General features: G+C 37.3%; 1 protein-coding gene across 2 annotated transcripts in view; it reads left to right on the top strand.

The window, feature by feature from the left end:
* OSBPL10 (oxysterol binding protein like 10) overlaps positions 1–2718 on the top strand; it is a 371839-nt gene extending 369121 nt beyond the window's left edge. For both annotated transcript variants that reach the window (XM_036868355.1, XM_036868353.1), the window contains exon 12: positions 1437–2718. In XM_036868355.1, coding sequence (XP_036724250.1) covers positions 1437–1481 — 45 coding nt within the window. In that variant the 3' untranslated portion in view covers positions 1482–2718. The remainder of the gene's footprint in view (positions 1–1436) is intronic.
* Positions 2719–16495: the final 13777 nt, after the last annotated feature.

Here is a 16495-nt window from a genome sequence, read left to right as displayed (position 1 = left end):
CTGGAGCAGGAAGCAACCACATGTCTCCTAGAGGCGGGAACTAGGGCCGTGGGCTGAGCGCAGATGTCAAGGTCAGATGCTCATTCAGACAGGAAGCCTGCCTGGGGAGACTCTGAGTGTATCCCTGTCTGGAGGCCTTGCCCAGGGGAGGTGACTCTGTATTAATCAGGGTTCTCCAGAGAAACAGCACAGAACCAACAGAAGATAGAAATTTAAATAGATGTATTATGAGATTGTGGAGGCCGAAAAGCCATGGGATCTGTGGTTTGCAAGGTGGAACCGCAGGAAAGCCAGTGGTATGATTCAGTCCAAAGGCCTGAGACCCAGGGGAGCCCATAGTGTGAATCCCAGCCGAGGGTAGACGTCAGGATGAGGTGCCAACTCAACAGTGAGGCAGGCAAGAAAGGGCCGATTCCTGCTTCCTCCACCTTTTGTTCCATTCAGGCCCTGGGCAGATTGCATGATGCCCACCCTCATGGGGGTGGGATATCTACATTACTCCACCCACCAATTCAAATGCTACCCTCATCTGGAAACACTGCCCCCTCCCCTGTGCTCAGAAACAATGTTTAATCCGGGGCCAGTCAACACATAAAATTAACCATCACAGAATCCCCCAAGGATCCTTCTGCTGGATCTGGTCTCTCTGAGACAACTAGGTTGCCTGGCTTGTGTGGAAAGTTGCACATTAAAAAGTAAAATGACAACAACCAAAAAACATTGTTTTCCTCCCATAGGGTGTAAGAAAAGCCAGTCTGTTTATAACAGGAGGCTTGAGGATATTTAAAGAATACAAATCATCCCAGCACCAGCATAGTTAACATTCCGTACATCCCTCTAGCCTAGCACCAGATTGCATACCATTTTGATTCTTGCCTTTTCCTCGCTGGTATTTGACTGCTGTCCTCTCCTGTGTGTGCTGATGTCTTTTGACTGCTGCCTTGCGCGTGCCCTTTGTTGGGCACTCCCCTCCAGGTTGGTGGGTGGTAAAAATCACGGGTTTGGGCAGATTCCTCCTATTCAGGCCCTTGTCTTTTCTCGTCCCTGTCCATTTGTCCAACTACCCTCTTTTTTCTCCTGTCCCCCTGTTTCAAAGGCCTTTTTTTTTTTTTTTTTGGCCAACTAATTTCCTTGATGTAAACCAACAAAGCCCTCCCCCTCGTTATTTTGGTCATTTTGTGGGGTTTGCTTCCAAAATGCCAGATATGAAGATCCCATGGGCTCTAAAAAGCAGCCGGGCTGAGGAGGGGTGGTGAGACCACCAGCGTGGCTTGGCTGTGAGACATCAGGAGAGGCAGGCACACAGGTTGGTGGTCCTGAACAGATAGATGGTAACCAGTACTGTGTGTTAGTAGCGCAGCAGGGGATACCCTTGCTTCTCCCCTTGCCTCGCCGACAGGTCTCCATGTAATGATGTGTCCTCCTCTCTCTTGCAGGGTGACGGCTGGGTATACTACAATCCGCTTTGGAAGGCACACTAATGGGTGGAGATGCAGAGCTTTCAGAAATGGTCCTGTTTTTGTAGGAATTAAAGTGGTACAGTATCAAGGTTCTGCTGGTATTCCCTGAGACCTCTTGATAGCATTCAAGACATGGTACCTGAGAGAGAAATTACGTACTGTGAAAAATGCACCCCCAGACTCTACTATGGGATAGAATTTATTCAAGAGCCATTTGGGGCATGCGTGTGCACACACGTCTGTGTGCAAGCTCTCGGCACACTGTATGTTCACACGCATGTGCTATGTCTGCTGGATATTATTACACATGTAAATAGTGCACTTACCAATATTGAAGTGGGTAATTATGAGCTCCTTTTTATCAATGAGGTTTGAAGTTTTCTACTTTTCACTTTGCCAAATACTTTTGCACTCACAAAGTATTCTCCAATTGACAACTCCTGTCCAAACAAAGGTGAACTGGCATGGCCCTACTGCTGTCCGTCTGGTAGAAGGTGGCTGTCATTTCAGAATTATCGCTGTGCTTCCCACTCCCCTCCCAAGTCAACATTTGTTTGTCCATATGCAAGACAGATCAACTGCCATTTCCTGCTGGATGGGGAGCGGGCAGGAAGCTGGTAAAGGTTTATGCCGGAGCATTCTAGGATGGAGCACCCCTGGGAGAGCCTAGAGCCAGGCCTACCTTGGAATGTTCCTCGCATCTCCTTGCCCCAGAAGCTTTCTGGTAATTTCTCATGCTCAAAGCTCTAGTCATACAATTTTCAGAAGCTGCTTCTTTCATGGTAGAAAACAAGTCATATGGAGACTGCACTACCTTTATCCTGAAAAAAGGGCTTTAGAAATGAAATACACGCATGCATATACAAACATGCACCACCACAGCCTCAATCTTATATTTCGTTTGGGGAAAGAGAAGAGAATATCCTGTGGATTTTTTTTAAAGTGCACCTCTCGTTTGACCCGAATTCTGCAAGGAAACCACTGTGATTAAAACATCCATAAAGCCTGCATAAGTGTTTCATGGTTTCAGTTCAGTTTCAGTCTTCAGCCTTTACAAATGAGGTCAAGACATGACCAGAATATAAAGCAAGGAGAAAATGAAGTATTTGATCTTTGCTCAATGCTTAATTTATTTTTTACTGTGCCACTCTAATGAGAATATTTATACAATCCAGTAGCATGAATGCTTCTCTGTAGTAATACTAATTTTGTGCCTTTTGTCTGCTTTCTTAAGACCAATTGTTCACACTTTGTAGATATTAGACAAATATATTTCGATTAAATACTATACTTATCTGTGTGTCTGTATTTTATTTTTAGGGATTCCAAAGTTCTGTTGGAATCGGTGGCTCTGAATGAACTCAAATTTTATTGATTAGTGTTAATTTGATGTGAACAGCAATCATATTTTCATCAAAACATCATGTATGGATATTTTGTGACAAGGTCATAAGGTCACATCTAGTGAATAGTCTTGTTTTGAGAGAAGTGACTTACCAGGCAAAACCATAATGTAGGCTTGTTCCAGTCCGTCGTCTTAAAACATCCGGGAGAGTAAAGTGTTTGGAACCATTTTATTTCTGAGAGGGAAAGTGGAATAGATGCTATTTTGAGAAGAAAATCCTCAGTGAGAAGACGGAAAAGTAATCACTGTGGTGTTTTTAGATTTTCCAGTCTTATACCAGAGTATAAACCATCTGGGTAGTAAAAAATGGAGAAGGGTCACTTTTTTTTGGGGGGGGGGGTTCATTTTGCCTTTTTAAAAATTGTGAAATACCATATAAAAAAGATGTACATGAAACATAATACTGTTCCAATAATAATTATAAACACCCATGTACCCACTGCTTAGGGAAAGAAACCTGCTTGTTCATACCTTAAAAGCCACCTTTGTGCCCCGACAAAATTGTGCCCCTACAAAATTCGCCTCCTGGACCCCAGAGGTAACACTGTCTTGACTCCTGGAGTAGTCATCCTCTTGGCTTTTTTTTTTTTTTTTAATTTTTGAATTTTATTATTTTTTTTTACACAGCAGGTTCTTATTAGTTATCCATTTTATACATATTAGTGTATATATGTCAATCCCAATCTCCCAATTCACCACACAGCCCCCCCCCCCCAATTTCCCCCCTTGGTGTCCATACGTTTGTTCTCTACATCTGTGTCTCTATTTCTGCCCTGCAAACTGGTTCAACTGTACCATTTTTCTAGGTTCCACATACATGCGTTAATATACGATATTTGTTTTTCTCTTTCTGACTTACTTCAGTCTGTATGACAGTCTCTAGATCCATCCACGTCTCTACAAATGACCCAATTTCATTCCTTTTTATGGCTGAGTAATATTCCATTGTATATTTGTACCACATCTTCTTTATCCATTCATCTGTCGATGGGCATTTAGGTTGCTTCCATGACCTGGCTATTGTAAATAGTGCTGCAATGAACATTGGGGTGCATGTGTCTTTTTGAATTACGGTTTTCTCTGGGTATATGCCCAGTAGTGGGATTGCTGGGTCGTATGGTAGTTCTATTTTTAGTTTTTAAGGAACCTCCATACTGTTCTCCACAGTGGCTGTATCAATTTACATTCCCACCAACAGTGCAAGAGGGTTCCCTTTTCTCCACACCCTCTCCAGGATTTGTTGTTTGTAGATTTTCTGATGATACCCATTCTAACTGGTGTGAGGTGATGATACCTCATGGTACTTTTGATTTGCATTTCTCTAATAATTAGTGATGTTGAACAGCTTTACATGTGCTTCTTGGCCATCTGTATGTCTTCTTTGGAGAAATGTCTATTTAGGTCTGCCCATTTTTGGATTGGGTTATTTGTTTTTTTAATATTGAGCTGCATGAGCTGTTTATACATTTTGGAGATTAATCTGTTGTCTGTTGATACGTTTGCAAATATTTTTTCCCATTCTGAGGGTTGTCTTTTCGTCTTGTTTGTAGTTTCCTTTGCTTTGCAAAAGCTTTGAAGTTTCATTAGGTCCCATTTGTTTATTTTTGTTTTTATTTCCATTACTCTAGGAGGTGGATCAAAAAAGATCTTGCAAAAAAAAAAAAAAAAGATCTTGCTGTGATTTATGTCAAAGAGTGTTCTTCCTATGTTTTCCTCTAAGAGGAATATATATATATATATATATATATATATATATATATATATATACACACACACGCACATACAGACACACCACATTTTGTTTACCTGTCGATGAACATCTGGGTTGTTTCCATCTTTTGGCTATTGTGCATAATGCTGCAATGCGCATGGGAGTGCAAGTATCTCTGAGTCCCTGCTTTTAATTCTTTCAGGGGTGTGTGTGTGTGTGTGTATAGTGTTATATCATATGAAAATTCCACATTTAATTTTTTGAGGACCTGCCATACTGTTTTCTACAGTGAGTACACCATTTGGCAATGCCACCAGCAGTGCACAAGGGTTTGATTTCCTCCATATCCTCCCCAACACTTGTTATTTTCTCTTTTTTGTTTTTTTTTACAACAATCATCCTAATGGGTGTGAAAAGCTATCTATCTCATTGTGGCTTTAGTTTGCATTCCTCTAATGATTAGTGATGTGTTTATTGGCCATTTGTATATCTTCTTTGGAGAAATGTCTATTCAAGTCCTTTGCACATTTTCTAATTGGGTTGCTTTATGTGTTGAGTTGTAGGAGTTCCATATATATATATATGATTTGCAGATTGTTTTCTCCCGTTCTGTGGGTTGCTTTTTCACTGTTGATAGTGTCCTTTGATATACAAAAGTATTTACTTTTGATTAAGTCCATTCTTTTTAATAGCTTGTGCTTTTGTTGTCGTATCCAAGAAATTATTGCCAAATCTAATTTCATGAGCTTTCCCCCTATGTTTTCTTCGAAGAGTTTCAGTTTTAGCTCTGATGTTTAGGTTTTTGATCCAGTTTAAGTGAATTTTTGTATATGGTGTTAGGTAAGTGTCCAACTTTATTACTTTGCATATCGATATACTGTTTTCCTAGGACCATTTGTTGAAAAGACTCTTTTCCCCATTGAATGGTTGTCTTATCAAAAAACCATTTGACAATTCCTGGACTCCCTAGTCTATTCCATTGGTCTATGTGTGATTTTATGCCAGTACTACAGTTTTGATCGCTTTTGCAGTAAGTTTTGAAATCAGGAAGTGTGAGACTTTGTCTGTTTTCTCTACTTTATTTACCTCTATGCTAATCTATTATTTCCTTCCTTCTGTTAGCTGTGGGTTTAGTTTTGTTTAGCTCATTTGTTTCTTAAGGTTCAAAGGTTGTTGATTTGTGAGCTTTGCAAATGTAAGTAATTATAATTATATATTTCCCCTTAACACTGCTTTTTGCAGCATCCCGTACATTTTGGTATGTGTTTTTATTTTCATTTGTCTTTAGATAAGTTCTAATTTCTCTTGGGATCTCTTCTTTGATCCATTGGTTAAGAGTATGTTGTTTAATTTCCACATATCAGTGGATTTCTCAGCTCTCCTTCCACTATTGATTTCTAATTTAATTGCACTGTGATTGGAAAAAATACTTTGTATGATTTCAGTCTTAAAATTTACTGTTCTGTGGGCTAACATAGGGTCTGTCCTGGAGAATGTCCCATGCACGCTTGAGAAAAATGTGTATTCTGCTGCTGTTTGGTGGAGTGATCTGTGTGTGTATGTTAAGTCCAGTTGGCCTACAGTGATGTTCAAGTCTTCTATTTCCTTATTGATCCTGTCTTGTTGTTTTTATCTATTGATAGTGGGGTATTGAAATCTCCTACTATTATTGTAGAGCTATTTCCCCTTCAATTCTGTAAATGTTTGCTTCATACATTTTGGAGCTTTGATGTTTGGTGGATGTATGGTTATAATAGTTATATCTTCTTAGTGAATTGATTCTTTTATCAATATATACTGTCCCTGTGTCTTGTAAGTTTTTGACTTAAAGTTTAGTTTGCCTGATATTAGTCTAACCACCCTTGCTCTCCTTGGTCACTCTTTGCATGAAATATTTTCCCCATCCTTTGACTTTGAATGTACACCCTGTTCTTAGATCTAAAGTGAGTCTCTTATAGAGAGCATACAGTTGGACCTTGTTTTAAAATCCATTCTGCCAGTTTATGTCTTTTGATTGGAGAATTTAATCTATTTACATTTAAAGTAATTACTGATAAGGACTTACTTTTGCCATTTTATTTGTTTTCTGTGTGTCTTATAGCTTTATTGTCCTGCATTTCCTTCATTATAGTCTTCCTTTGAATTTAGTTGATATTTTTCTAGTGATACATTTTGATTCCCTCTCATTTTCTTTTGTCTTTATTCTATAATCATTTCACTTGTGGTTATTAGAGGGATTACACATAACATCCTAAAGTTATAACAATCTATTTTAAATTAATACCAACTTAACTTCAATCACATAAAAAAACTTTAGTTAAAAGGGATTTAACTTTAGTTAAAAGGGATTTAAAAAGTTTTAACTAGTCCCTTTAGTTAAAAGGGATTACACATAACATCCTAAAGTTATAACAATCTATTTTAAATTAATACCAACTTAACTTCAATCACATAAAAAAACTGATCCTTTAGTTAAAAGCTTTAGTTAAAAGCTTCACCCCTTTTTATTGATGTCACAAATTACATTTTTGTATATTGTGTACCCATTAACAGGTCTATGGTTATTTTTATGTGCCTGTCTTTTAAATCACATAGAATAAGTTATAAAATTATACAAAATTGTATTGGTTTTCATATTTCTCCATGTATTTACCTTTATATTTTTATAGCTTTGAGTTATTGTCTAAAGCTTTTCATTTCAACTTAAAAAATGACTTTGTGTAGTGGTAATGAACTCTCAGCTTTTGTTTATCTGGAAAGCTTTTAATTTCTCCTTCATTTTTGAAGGGCAGTGTTGAAAGGTATAGAATTCTTGGTTTACATTTTTTTTTTCTTTTAGCACTTTAAATGTATATTCCTACTGCCTCATGGCCTTCAAAATTTCTGAGAAATCCACTGATAATCTTATTGAGGATGGCTTTTATGTGACCAGTCACTTTTCTCTTGCTGCTATCAAGATTTTCTTAGCTTTTGGCTTTCAACAGTTTGATTATAAGGTGTCTCAGTGTGGTCTGTGGGTTCCTTTGGGTTTAACATACTTGACATTTGTTGAGTTCCTTGAATTTGTAGTCATGTCTTTCATCAAATTTGGGAAATTTTCTGCCATTATTTCTTCAAATCACATGGGCCATTTCTCTCTCTTCCTTCTGGGACTCCCATAATGTATATCAGTCCATTTAATGGTGTCCTGAGGGCTCTTTTCACATTTCTGCAGTTTTTTGTTTTTTTGTCTCTTGAGACCTAATAACTTCAATTGACCTGTCTTCATGACTTTTTCTTCTTCCTGTTAAAGCACTCTACCCAACTTTTCATCGTATTTGTTTCAGTTCCAGAATTTGATTTTTTCTAAAAAGATTATTTCTATCTTAGTTGATACTCTGTGTGTTTTCTTGGGTTACTTTAGTCCTTTGTGTTTTCCTTTATTTCTGTGAGCATATTTAAGAGAGTTGGTTTAAAGTTTTTGTCTAATACATCTGATGCCTATTTCTTAAGGACGGTTGCTGTTACATTATTTTCTTCCTCTGCATGGGCCATGTTTTTCTGGTTTTTTTTGTATGCCTTGTGATATTTTGTTGAAAATTGGGCATTTGAAAAAATAACCATCTCTCCCAGTGTTTTCATTGCTGCACCCCAGGGAAGACCTTCACTGATGTGAAAGGTGTGTGAGCCTTGGGATCAGCCCAGCGTGGAGGCTTAAGGTTCTCTAAGGTCTTTTCTGGACATGTGTCTTGCCTGGGGCTGTGTGCCATTTTTGATTCCCCCTTACACATGACTACTTTTTACATGTCTTAATTCTTCGGAGAGTTTCCCTTCAGCTTCTTCTCAGGACCTTAGATATTCTCTTGTTCCTCTATCCATAATTTCTTGCCCAGGCATCTCCAGGTCTGTAGTCTCCCTGCCGCCTTCTTCTTTTTAATTGGAGTATAGCTGATTAATAATGTTGTGTTAGTTTCAGGTGTACAGCAAAGTGATTCAGTTATACATGTATCTATTCCTTTTCAAATTCTTTTCCCATCTAGATTACTATACAACATCTAGCAGAGTTCCTTTGCTGTGAAGTAGGTCCCCGTTGGTCATCCCTTCTATATATAGTAGTGTGCATCTGTCAATTCCAAACTCCCAATTTATCCCCCCCGCTTTTTCCCTTTGGTAATCATAAGTTTGTTTTCTAAGTCTGTGAATCTGTTTCATACAGAAGTTCATTTGTATTTTTTTTTTTTTTGGTTTTTCATATAAGCGATATCATATATTTGTCTTTCTCTTTCTGGCTTCCTTCACTTAGTATGATCATCTCCAGGTCCATCCATGTTGCTGCAGATGGCATTATTTCATTCTTTTTTATGGCTGAGTAGTATTCCATTGTATATATGTACCACATCTTCTTTATGAATATTGGGGTGCATGTATCTTTTTGAATTAGTTTTCTCCAGATGTACGACCAGGAGTGGGATTGCTGGATCATATGGCAACTCTATTTTTAGTTTTTTGAGGAACCTTCTTCTCCATAGTGGTTGTACCAATTTACATTCCCACCAACACTGTAGGAAGGTTCCCTTTTCTCCATATTCTCTCCAGCATTTATTGTTTGTAGACTTTTTGATGATGGCCATTCTGACTGGTGTGAGGTGATATTGTAGTTTTGATTTGCATTTCTCTAATAATTAGCGATGTTGAGTATCTTTTCATGTGCTTCTTGGCCATCTGTATGTCTTCTATGCAGAAGTGTCTATTTAGGCCTTTTGCCCATTTTTTGATTGTGTTGTTTTGTTGATATTGAGCTGCATGGGCTGTTTGTAGATTTTGGAGATTAATCTCTCACATCATTTGCAAGTATTTTCTCCCACTCTGGGTGTTGTCTTTTCGTTTTATGGTTTCCTTTGCTGTGCAAAAGCTTTCGAGTTTAATTAGGTCCCATTTGTTTATTTTTGTTATTTCCATTACTCTAGGAGACGGCTTGAAAAAGATATTGCTGTGATTTATGTCAGAGTGTTCTTCTTATGTTTTCCTCTCAGTTGTATAGTATCAGTTCTTACATTTAGAGCTTTAATCCATTTTGAGTTTATTTTTGTGTATGGTGTTAAAGAATGTTCTAATTTCATTGTTCTACATGTAGCTGTCCAGTTTTCCCAGCACCATTTAATGAAGAGACTGTCATTGTGTAGCCTTGCCTCCTTTGTCGTAGATTGACCATAGGTGCGTGGGTTTATTTCTGGGCTTTCTATCCTGTTCCATTGATCTATATTTGTGTTTTTGCACCAGTACCATACTGTTTTGATGACTGTAGCTTTGTAGTATAGTCTGAAGTCAGGGAGCCTGATTCCTCCAGCTCCATTTTTCTTTCTCCAGATTACTTTGGCTATTCGGGGTCTTTTGTGTCTCCATACAAATTTAAAAATTTTTTGTTCTAATTTTATGAGCAGTGCCTCCCTCTTTCTGTAGCTTTCCCCAGCTATACTACTTTTCCCTGAGACTAACAAGTTAGGCGAAGTTTTTTTTTCTTCTGGCATTCCTAGACACATCAGAATTTTGCAGGTGAGTTCTGCTTTGTTCCCTCCTATTTAGGAGAGGTCATTGAGAGCTGCGCTGCTGCTTTCTCTCAACCATGCCACTGTGGAGAGGTGGGGCCAAGGTGAATAAAAGCACTGTGAGATTTCATACTATTTTTAATGTGACTTTTTCTTGACTGGGCATTCGTTCAGTGCTGTAGACCAGTGATTGTTTTCCAGAGCCCTTATAATGGTATTTTAGCCAGTCTCTAGTTTGTTGTTATTTTGAGTGTTTCCATGAAGGAATGATGGCCTGGAGCTTCCTAGTCTGCAACCTTGCTCTCATGTGTGTGTTATAAGCACAGTGCAAAAATCTAGTGTGCAGTGTAATGAATTATTTTAAAGTAGAAGCAGACACATGTAATGAATTATTTTAAAGTAGAAGCAGACACATGTAACCACAATCCAACTCCAAAGAAACATTGCTATCACTCCAAAAACGTTCTTACATGTTCCTAGTCAAATTCCCCATTATTCTCCCTCTACCCCCACAAAGTTGACCATTAATCCAACTTTGTGGGTGAATCACAGCCTGGTTTGCTTTATAGCTTTAACACTATGTATACATCCCTAAATGATACATAGTTGCCTGTTTTTGAACTGTATATAAATGGGATCATGTTATATATCCTTTGGTCTGGCTTTTTAACTCAAATTGTTTTTAAGATCACCAATGTTATTCCTTATCAATGTAGTTCATTCTTTTTCCTTCAATACTATTCCATTATATGAACATACTGCTATCAATCAGTTTACCATAGCTACTTCTGACAGACTTAGAATTGCTGGGACATGGGGATATGCATCTTCAGTTGCATCAGCTAATGCTGAGCAGTTAAGTTCTCACCAGCAATATACACGTTTGTTTTTGTACATCCTCTCACTTATTTGCACATTTTGGCTAACCCTGGTGGGTATGTTCCTTTTCATATGTTTACTTCCTATTTGGTTTCTTCTGTTAAGGACTAATCAAAATCATGTGTTTTTTCCTAAGCGTTCTTTACCCAGTCTGGATATTAATCCTATGTCAGTTGCAGGTTGGGTGACAACACATCCTCGTTTGCCCAAGATACCCAGTGTATGCCTGTGGTCTCAGGGTAAATATTAAAAGTCATTGAACAAAGGTGTAGAACTCACATTACCTGAGTTGAGTTCAAGACTTACTGAAAAGCTACAGTTAATCAGTGTGATATTGGTGTTGAGGACACACACAGATTGATGAAACAAAATAGAGAATTTTGGTCAGTTTATTTTCTACAAAGGCCAATTAAATGGGAGAAATAGGACTTTTCAACAAATGGTGTTGGCCCAACTGAATAAATAAAACTCACACCTCAAGTCATACACAAAAATTAAATCAACAGATGATTACAGACCTAAAAGTTAATTCTGTGTAGACCAAAGATAGATAGGAAATGGGAGGTTTGCTCACTGACAAGTGTGTTTTTCATATTCCTGGCAGAAGGGAGGTAACAGAAGCTTGACTAATACCCAACTTCCTCATAAATAGCTAGGGCCATAAAAACATTAAAAAAACATAGATTATATGTTTATATATAATATACATTAAAAGATACAAAGTATGTATTTTTTCCTTCAGCAGGATACAAGCCTGAGCTCTGATTCACGTTAATCTAGTTTTGTTAGAAGAGAGAGATGATGTTTCATCTATCTATCTGGCTTGTTTGAATAATTATGATAGTGTGCTGAGGTTACAATGCACTGTTGTCACAGTCAGTCAGTCTGGCTGCCACTTGATCTTGAGTTTTCATTCAATCTCATTAGCTTCAGCTTTCACTGAAACCCAATTCAACAAAAGCAGACACTTGGTACTCTAATCAAACTGTCACCAGAATTTTAAAATAAGATGACTCTCCAAGAATATTCCATATTCTCCAAGTAAATAAAATACTGAGATTGTGACTATCTATCTATGGGATGCACAAAATTTGGATTGCCAAAGTCTAGCTGTTACACAGCAAGACAGAGGTGAAGAAGTTGTTAAGAAACAAACACTATATCTGTTTTAGGATCCAAAGGACCATAGGTAACTTTGTTTCTAATATTCAACTTCTGACAGTAGTGGACTGGGGGAGTTTGGACCAACTCTCTGGCTAAGGACAAGCAGTAAAGCTGGACAAGAAATAACACCTGTTTTAAGACTTCACAGAACCAAGACAGCATGGCCACGCCAGAACCCAGGAGAAGATGCAAATCCTGAGAAGAAGAGCTTGGCATTTGAGGCCATTTCCCCCTGGAAATTGGCAGAGACTGAATTGCAATTTCAGTAACCTTGCAGAACTAGGAGGACAAATGTTGGTATTGAAACCTGCATGGATGAAGTCCTTGCAGGGTTTCAGCCTGGGAATAATGAACCAGCCCTCACGGGGATGGCAGGCTAGCTCTGTGTATCATACAGCATCCCTTAAATTCGATTAATGTGACTCTGGCTTGCTAGTTTCACTAGGTACCTAGCAGAAACAAAATCTTCTAGAAAGGAAAATATCCTAGGCCTAAAAAAACTTAAACAATTTCTTAAATTATGTGTCCAGAGCACACAATCGGCCCCCTCTCTCCTCCACACATTAGGAGGAAACACACACCAGAAACAAAACCCACAAGAGCTGAGTTAGTGGATTATCAAACAAACACACTTTAAAATAACTATGCTCATTATGTTAAATAAAGGACTGTCAGTGGGTCAGCTGTAAACCGTAAAAAGAAACAGCAGATTTGGCATGGCAAGAGAGAGAAACTCCAAAATTGAAAAACAATAAGTAAAAAGAACTCAATGGATGGGTTTAAGAACAGATGATTAGCCATAACTGATGAGAGACTTGAGTCGAGAAAATACACAGAATGGAGAGGCAAAAGAGGGAGCCAATAAAGAAGGCTTAATTAAATATGTTCAACTGGAGTCTTGGAGAGCAAAGAGCATGGGGCAGAAACAATATTTAAAGAGATGATTTGGGAACTTAAAAAATGATGAAAACCAACAAGCTACAAGGCTGAAAGCCCAACAAATCCAAAATAGGGTACACTAGAAGGATGAAAAAGATTCATCATGCAAACATCTTAAGAAAGTTGATATATAACTTACTAATCAGACAAAATAGGCTTTAACAAAAAGCATTACTGAAAATAAATCCTGATATTTCCAAAAAAATTGAAGGTTCAATTTACCAATAGAAGTTCTAAATATATATACACCTAATAATCTGGGTTCAAACATACAAAATAAATCAACAGTTCAAAGAGGTATAGGCAAACCTATAACAGTATACAATTTCAATACATCCTTCTCAGCAAATAACAGAACAAGCTTCAGGGAGATTTTACACACACTTTGGACCACAGAGCAAATTGCAAACATTTTCGAAGGATTAAAATCAGAGTATCTGATTACAATACAATTAAGGTAGAAACTGATAATAAAAGGATAACTAAAAAACCACCATATTTGAAAATCAAGAAATGTACATCTATATAACCCATGGTTCAAAGAAGAAAGTACACAAATTATGCATTAAACTCAATGATAGTTCACATCAAAACTTGGGAGAATGAAACAGACTATGATTGGAGTAAATTTATAACTTTAAGTTCATGTATCACACTAAGGTAAAAAGAACAACTCTCCTGCAAGCAAACAAAAGTAAATTAACACTAATGAAATAAAAACACACTGTAGAAAATGTCAACAAAGCCATAAGCTGGTCTTGGATAAAAAACTGAAGGAAAATGAGAAGCAAGGTAATGAGAGAGAAGAGACAGAAATAGGGATGCAACAAGAAAAAAGAAAACCAGAAATAATCATTATTCCAGGAACACAAATTTAGTTCAACAATGTAAACAGAAAGTCTCTGTAATTCACTATTAACAGAATAAAGGAGAAAAATCAGAATCATCTTAATAAACAAAGGAAAAAAATCACCTGATAAAACAAAACTCATTCATGATAACTCAGGAAATTGGGACAGATATGTACTCAATCCGATCAAAGATACCTAAAGGAAACTACAGTAAACATATTTAAAGGAGAAATATTGAAAACTTTGTGTGAGACAGGAGCAAGACAAACATGTTATCTTTTCTATGCAGTACTACGCTGGATATCCTGACCAGTGCAGCAAAGGCAAGAAAGTCAAATGCATAACCACTAGAAAAGGAGAAATAAAACTGCCATTATTCCCCAAGTATGATGGCATATGTTTATAATAATCTGAGTAAATTATTAGGATGAGTTTAACAGGTTGTTCAGTACAATTTCAACATATAAAACCAAATGTTCTATATACTGACGATTGAAAAATAAAATTTTATAAGACAGTATTTATCAAAAAATATACCTTGTAATAAAACTTATGAAAATGTGCAAGACCTATTGAAAAACTACAATACAGATATTAAAGATGACCCAGACCTACATAAATTGAAGGATATGCCATGTTCACAGACAGAAGACTCAGTATTTCAAAGGTGTTAATTTTTCCTAAATTCACCTATAGTTTCAATGCCTAATGCCCAGTCAAGAGCCCAACAAGGTTTTTCTTTTTTTTTCTTCTTTGGTGTTATTTAATAAACTGGTTCTAAAATTTATATGGAGAAACAAAGGGCCAGAAATAGCCAAGCGAAGTCTGAGAAGGTGGGGATGGGAGACATTACCATATTAATTATCTTAAAGCACATTAAATCAATACAGAAAGGTGAGAAATCTATGGACTATAACATACAGCCCAGAAATAGATTCATGTATGGATTTACTGCAAAAGGAGAACTGCAGAACTTTAGGAAAAGGACAGTCTTTTCAATAAATGGTGCACAATTAGATTTGCATATGGAAAAAAAAAAACAACCAAAAAACCTAACGAACCCAAAACAAAACCCAAACAATTCACACTGTAGTCAACAAATGAATTCCGGGCAGACTGCAACCCTAAGTGTAAAAGATAAAACAATATATTTCCTGGAAGAGAATACAAGAGACGATCTTCACACCACAGGTTAGGAAAATATTGTTAAACAGGGCACACAGAAAGCTATAGGCACATGGAAGACTGAAAAATACAACAACATTAAAATAATGAATTCCTAGGCAGTTTGCAACACAAATGATGAAGAGGTTATATACAGGATATATAAACAACTCCTACTAATACAATAAAAAAGAAAAACCAAATCCTTATAAAAAGGGGATTGCCAAATGACCAACCTCATTAGTAATGGCAAACTAAACCACAATGGAAAACCATCATTCACCCACCATAAAGGCCACATCAAAAAGACTGACAAGGGCTGATTAGGATGTGGGAGTAACAAGAACCTTCATACCCTACCAGCAATTCTACTTTATTAGGTAAATACCCACTAAAATGTGTGCATGTAAGCTCCACAAGAGGTGTAAAAGAAAATTCCTATAGCCTTAACTGTAATATCCTCCAACTGGAAACAACACAAGTATCTATCAATAGAATGGTGTGTGTGTGTGAGAGATACACACATACAAGAATACTATATACATCAATGAAAATAAATCTACAGCTGCATGCAACATTTGGAATTTCATAAAAACTAAGCAAAAGCAGCTAAATAAAAAAATACATACTTTGATGCCATTTTATCGTTCAAAGAACATGTACAATTAAATATGTTTAGAAACAAATTACTGTAAAACCTAGGGAACTGGTTACCTCCTAGAGGGGCAAGTAGGACAGGCCAGTGACCAAGTGGGAGCATGAGGAAGCTTCTGGCGTCCTGGCAGTGTTGTTCTCTTGATCTGAGTTGTGGTTACAAAGTTGCTTGTCTTGTGGTAACTTGCTAAGATGTACATTTTTGTCTTCCCGGTGTCACACCTCACACCAAAAGAAGGATTACTTTTTCATTTCAGACACCTGCCATTTCTAACAGACTGCTGTTTCTACATTCATTCATGACTCCACCTACCTCAGTGAGGCCTGGGTAACAAGGCAGGGGGTCTGACAGCACCCACATCAAGCAGCACCCATTCCAAAGGAGGAGATTCTGCAGAGGGTTGCACAACAATGTGAATGTACTCAACACTACTGAACTGTACATCTTTAAAATGGTTAAGATGGTAAATTTTATGTTATATATTTTACTACCATTTAAAAAAAGCGGGCAGAGGCTCCAGATTTCATAATCTTATGACCTTAAGCTATGGAAACGATAATACCCTATAGGCTGCTTTTACACCATCTAGTTCTCTGGCCTTTTGGTCATGGCCTGGGGACTCAAAGTTAAAACTCTACAAATGCAAACTCAAGTAAGTAGGTAAGGACGTAAGTTTGAAAAATGAATTTTATCTTTGGACTTGCTGCCTCACTGCCTTATTTATACTACAAAGCACTCAGCT

This window comes from Balaenoptera musculus, chromosome 11, assembly GCF_009873245.2.
Source record: "Balaenoptera musculus isolate JJ_BM4_2016_0621 chromosome 11, mBalMus1.pri.v3, whole genome shotgun sequence".
Lineage (NCBI taxonomy): Eukaryota > Metazoa > Chordata > Mammalia > Artiodactyla > Balaenopteridae > Balaenoptera > Balaenoptera musculus.
The sequence above is the reverse complement of the archived record's forward strand: the minus strand, read 5'-3'. Positions and strand labels throughout refer to the sequence as shown.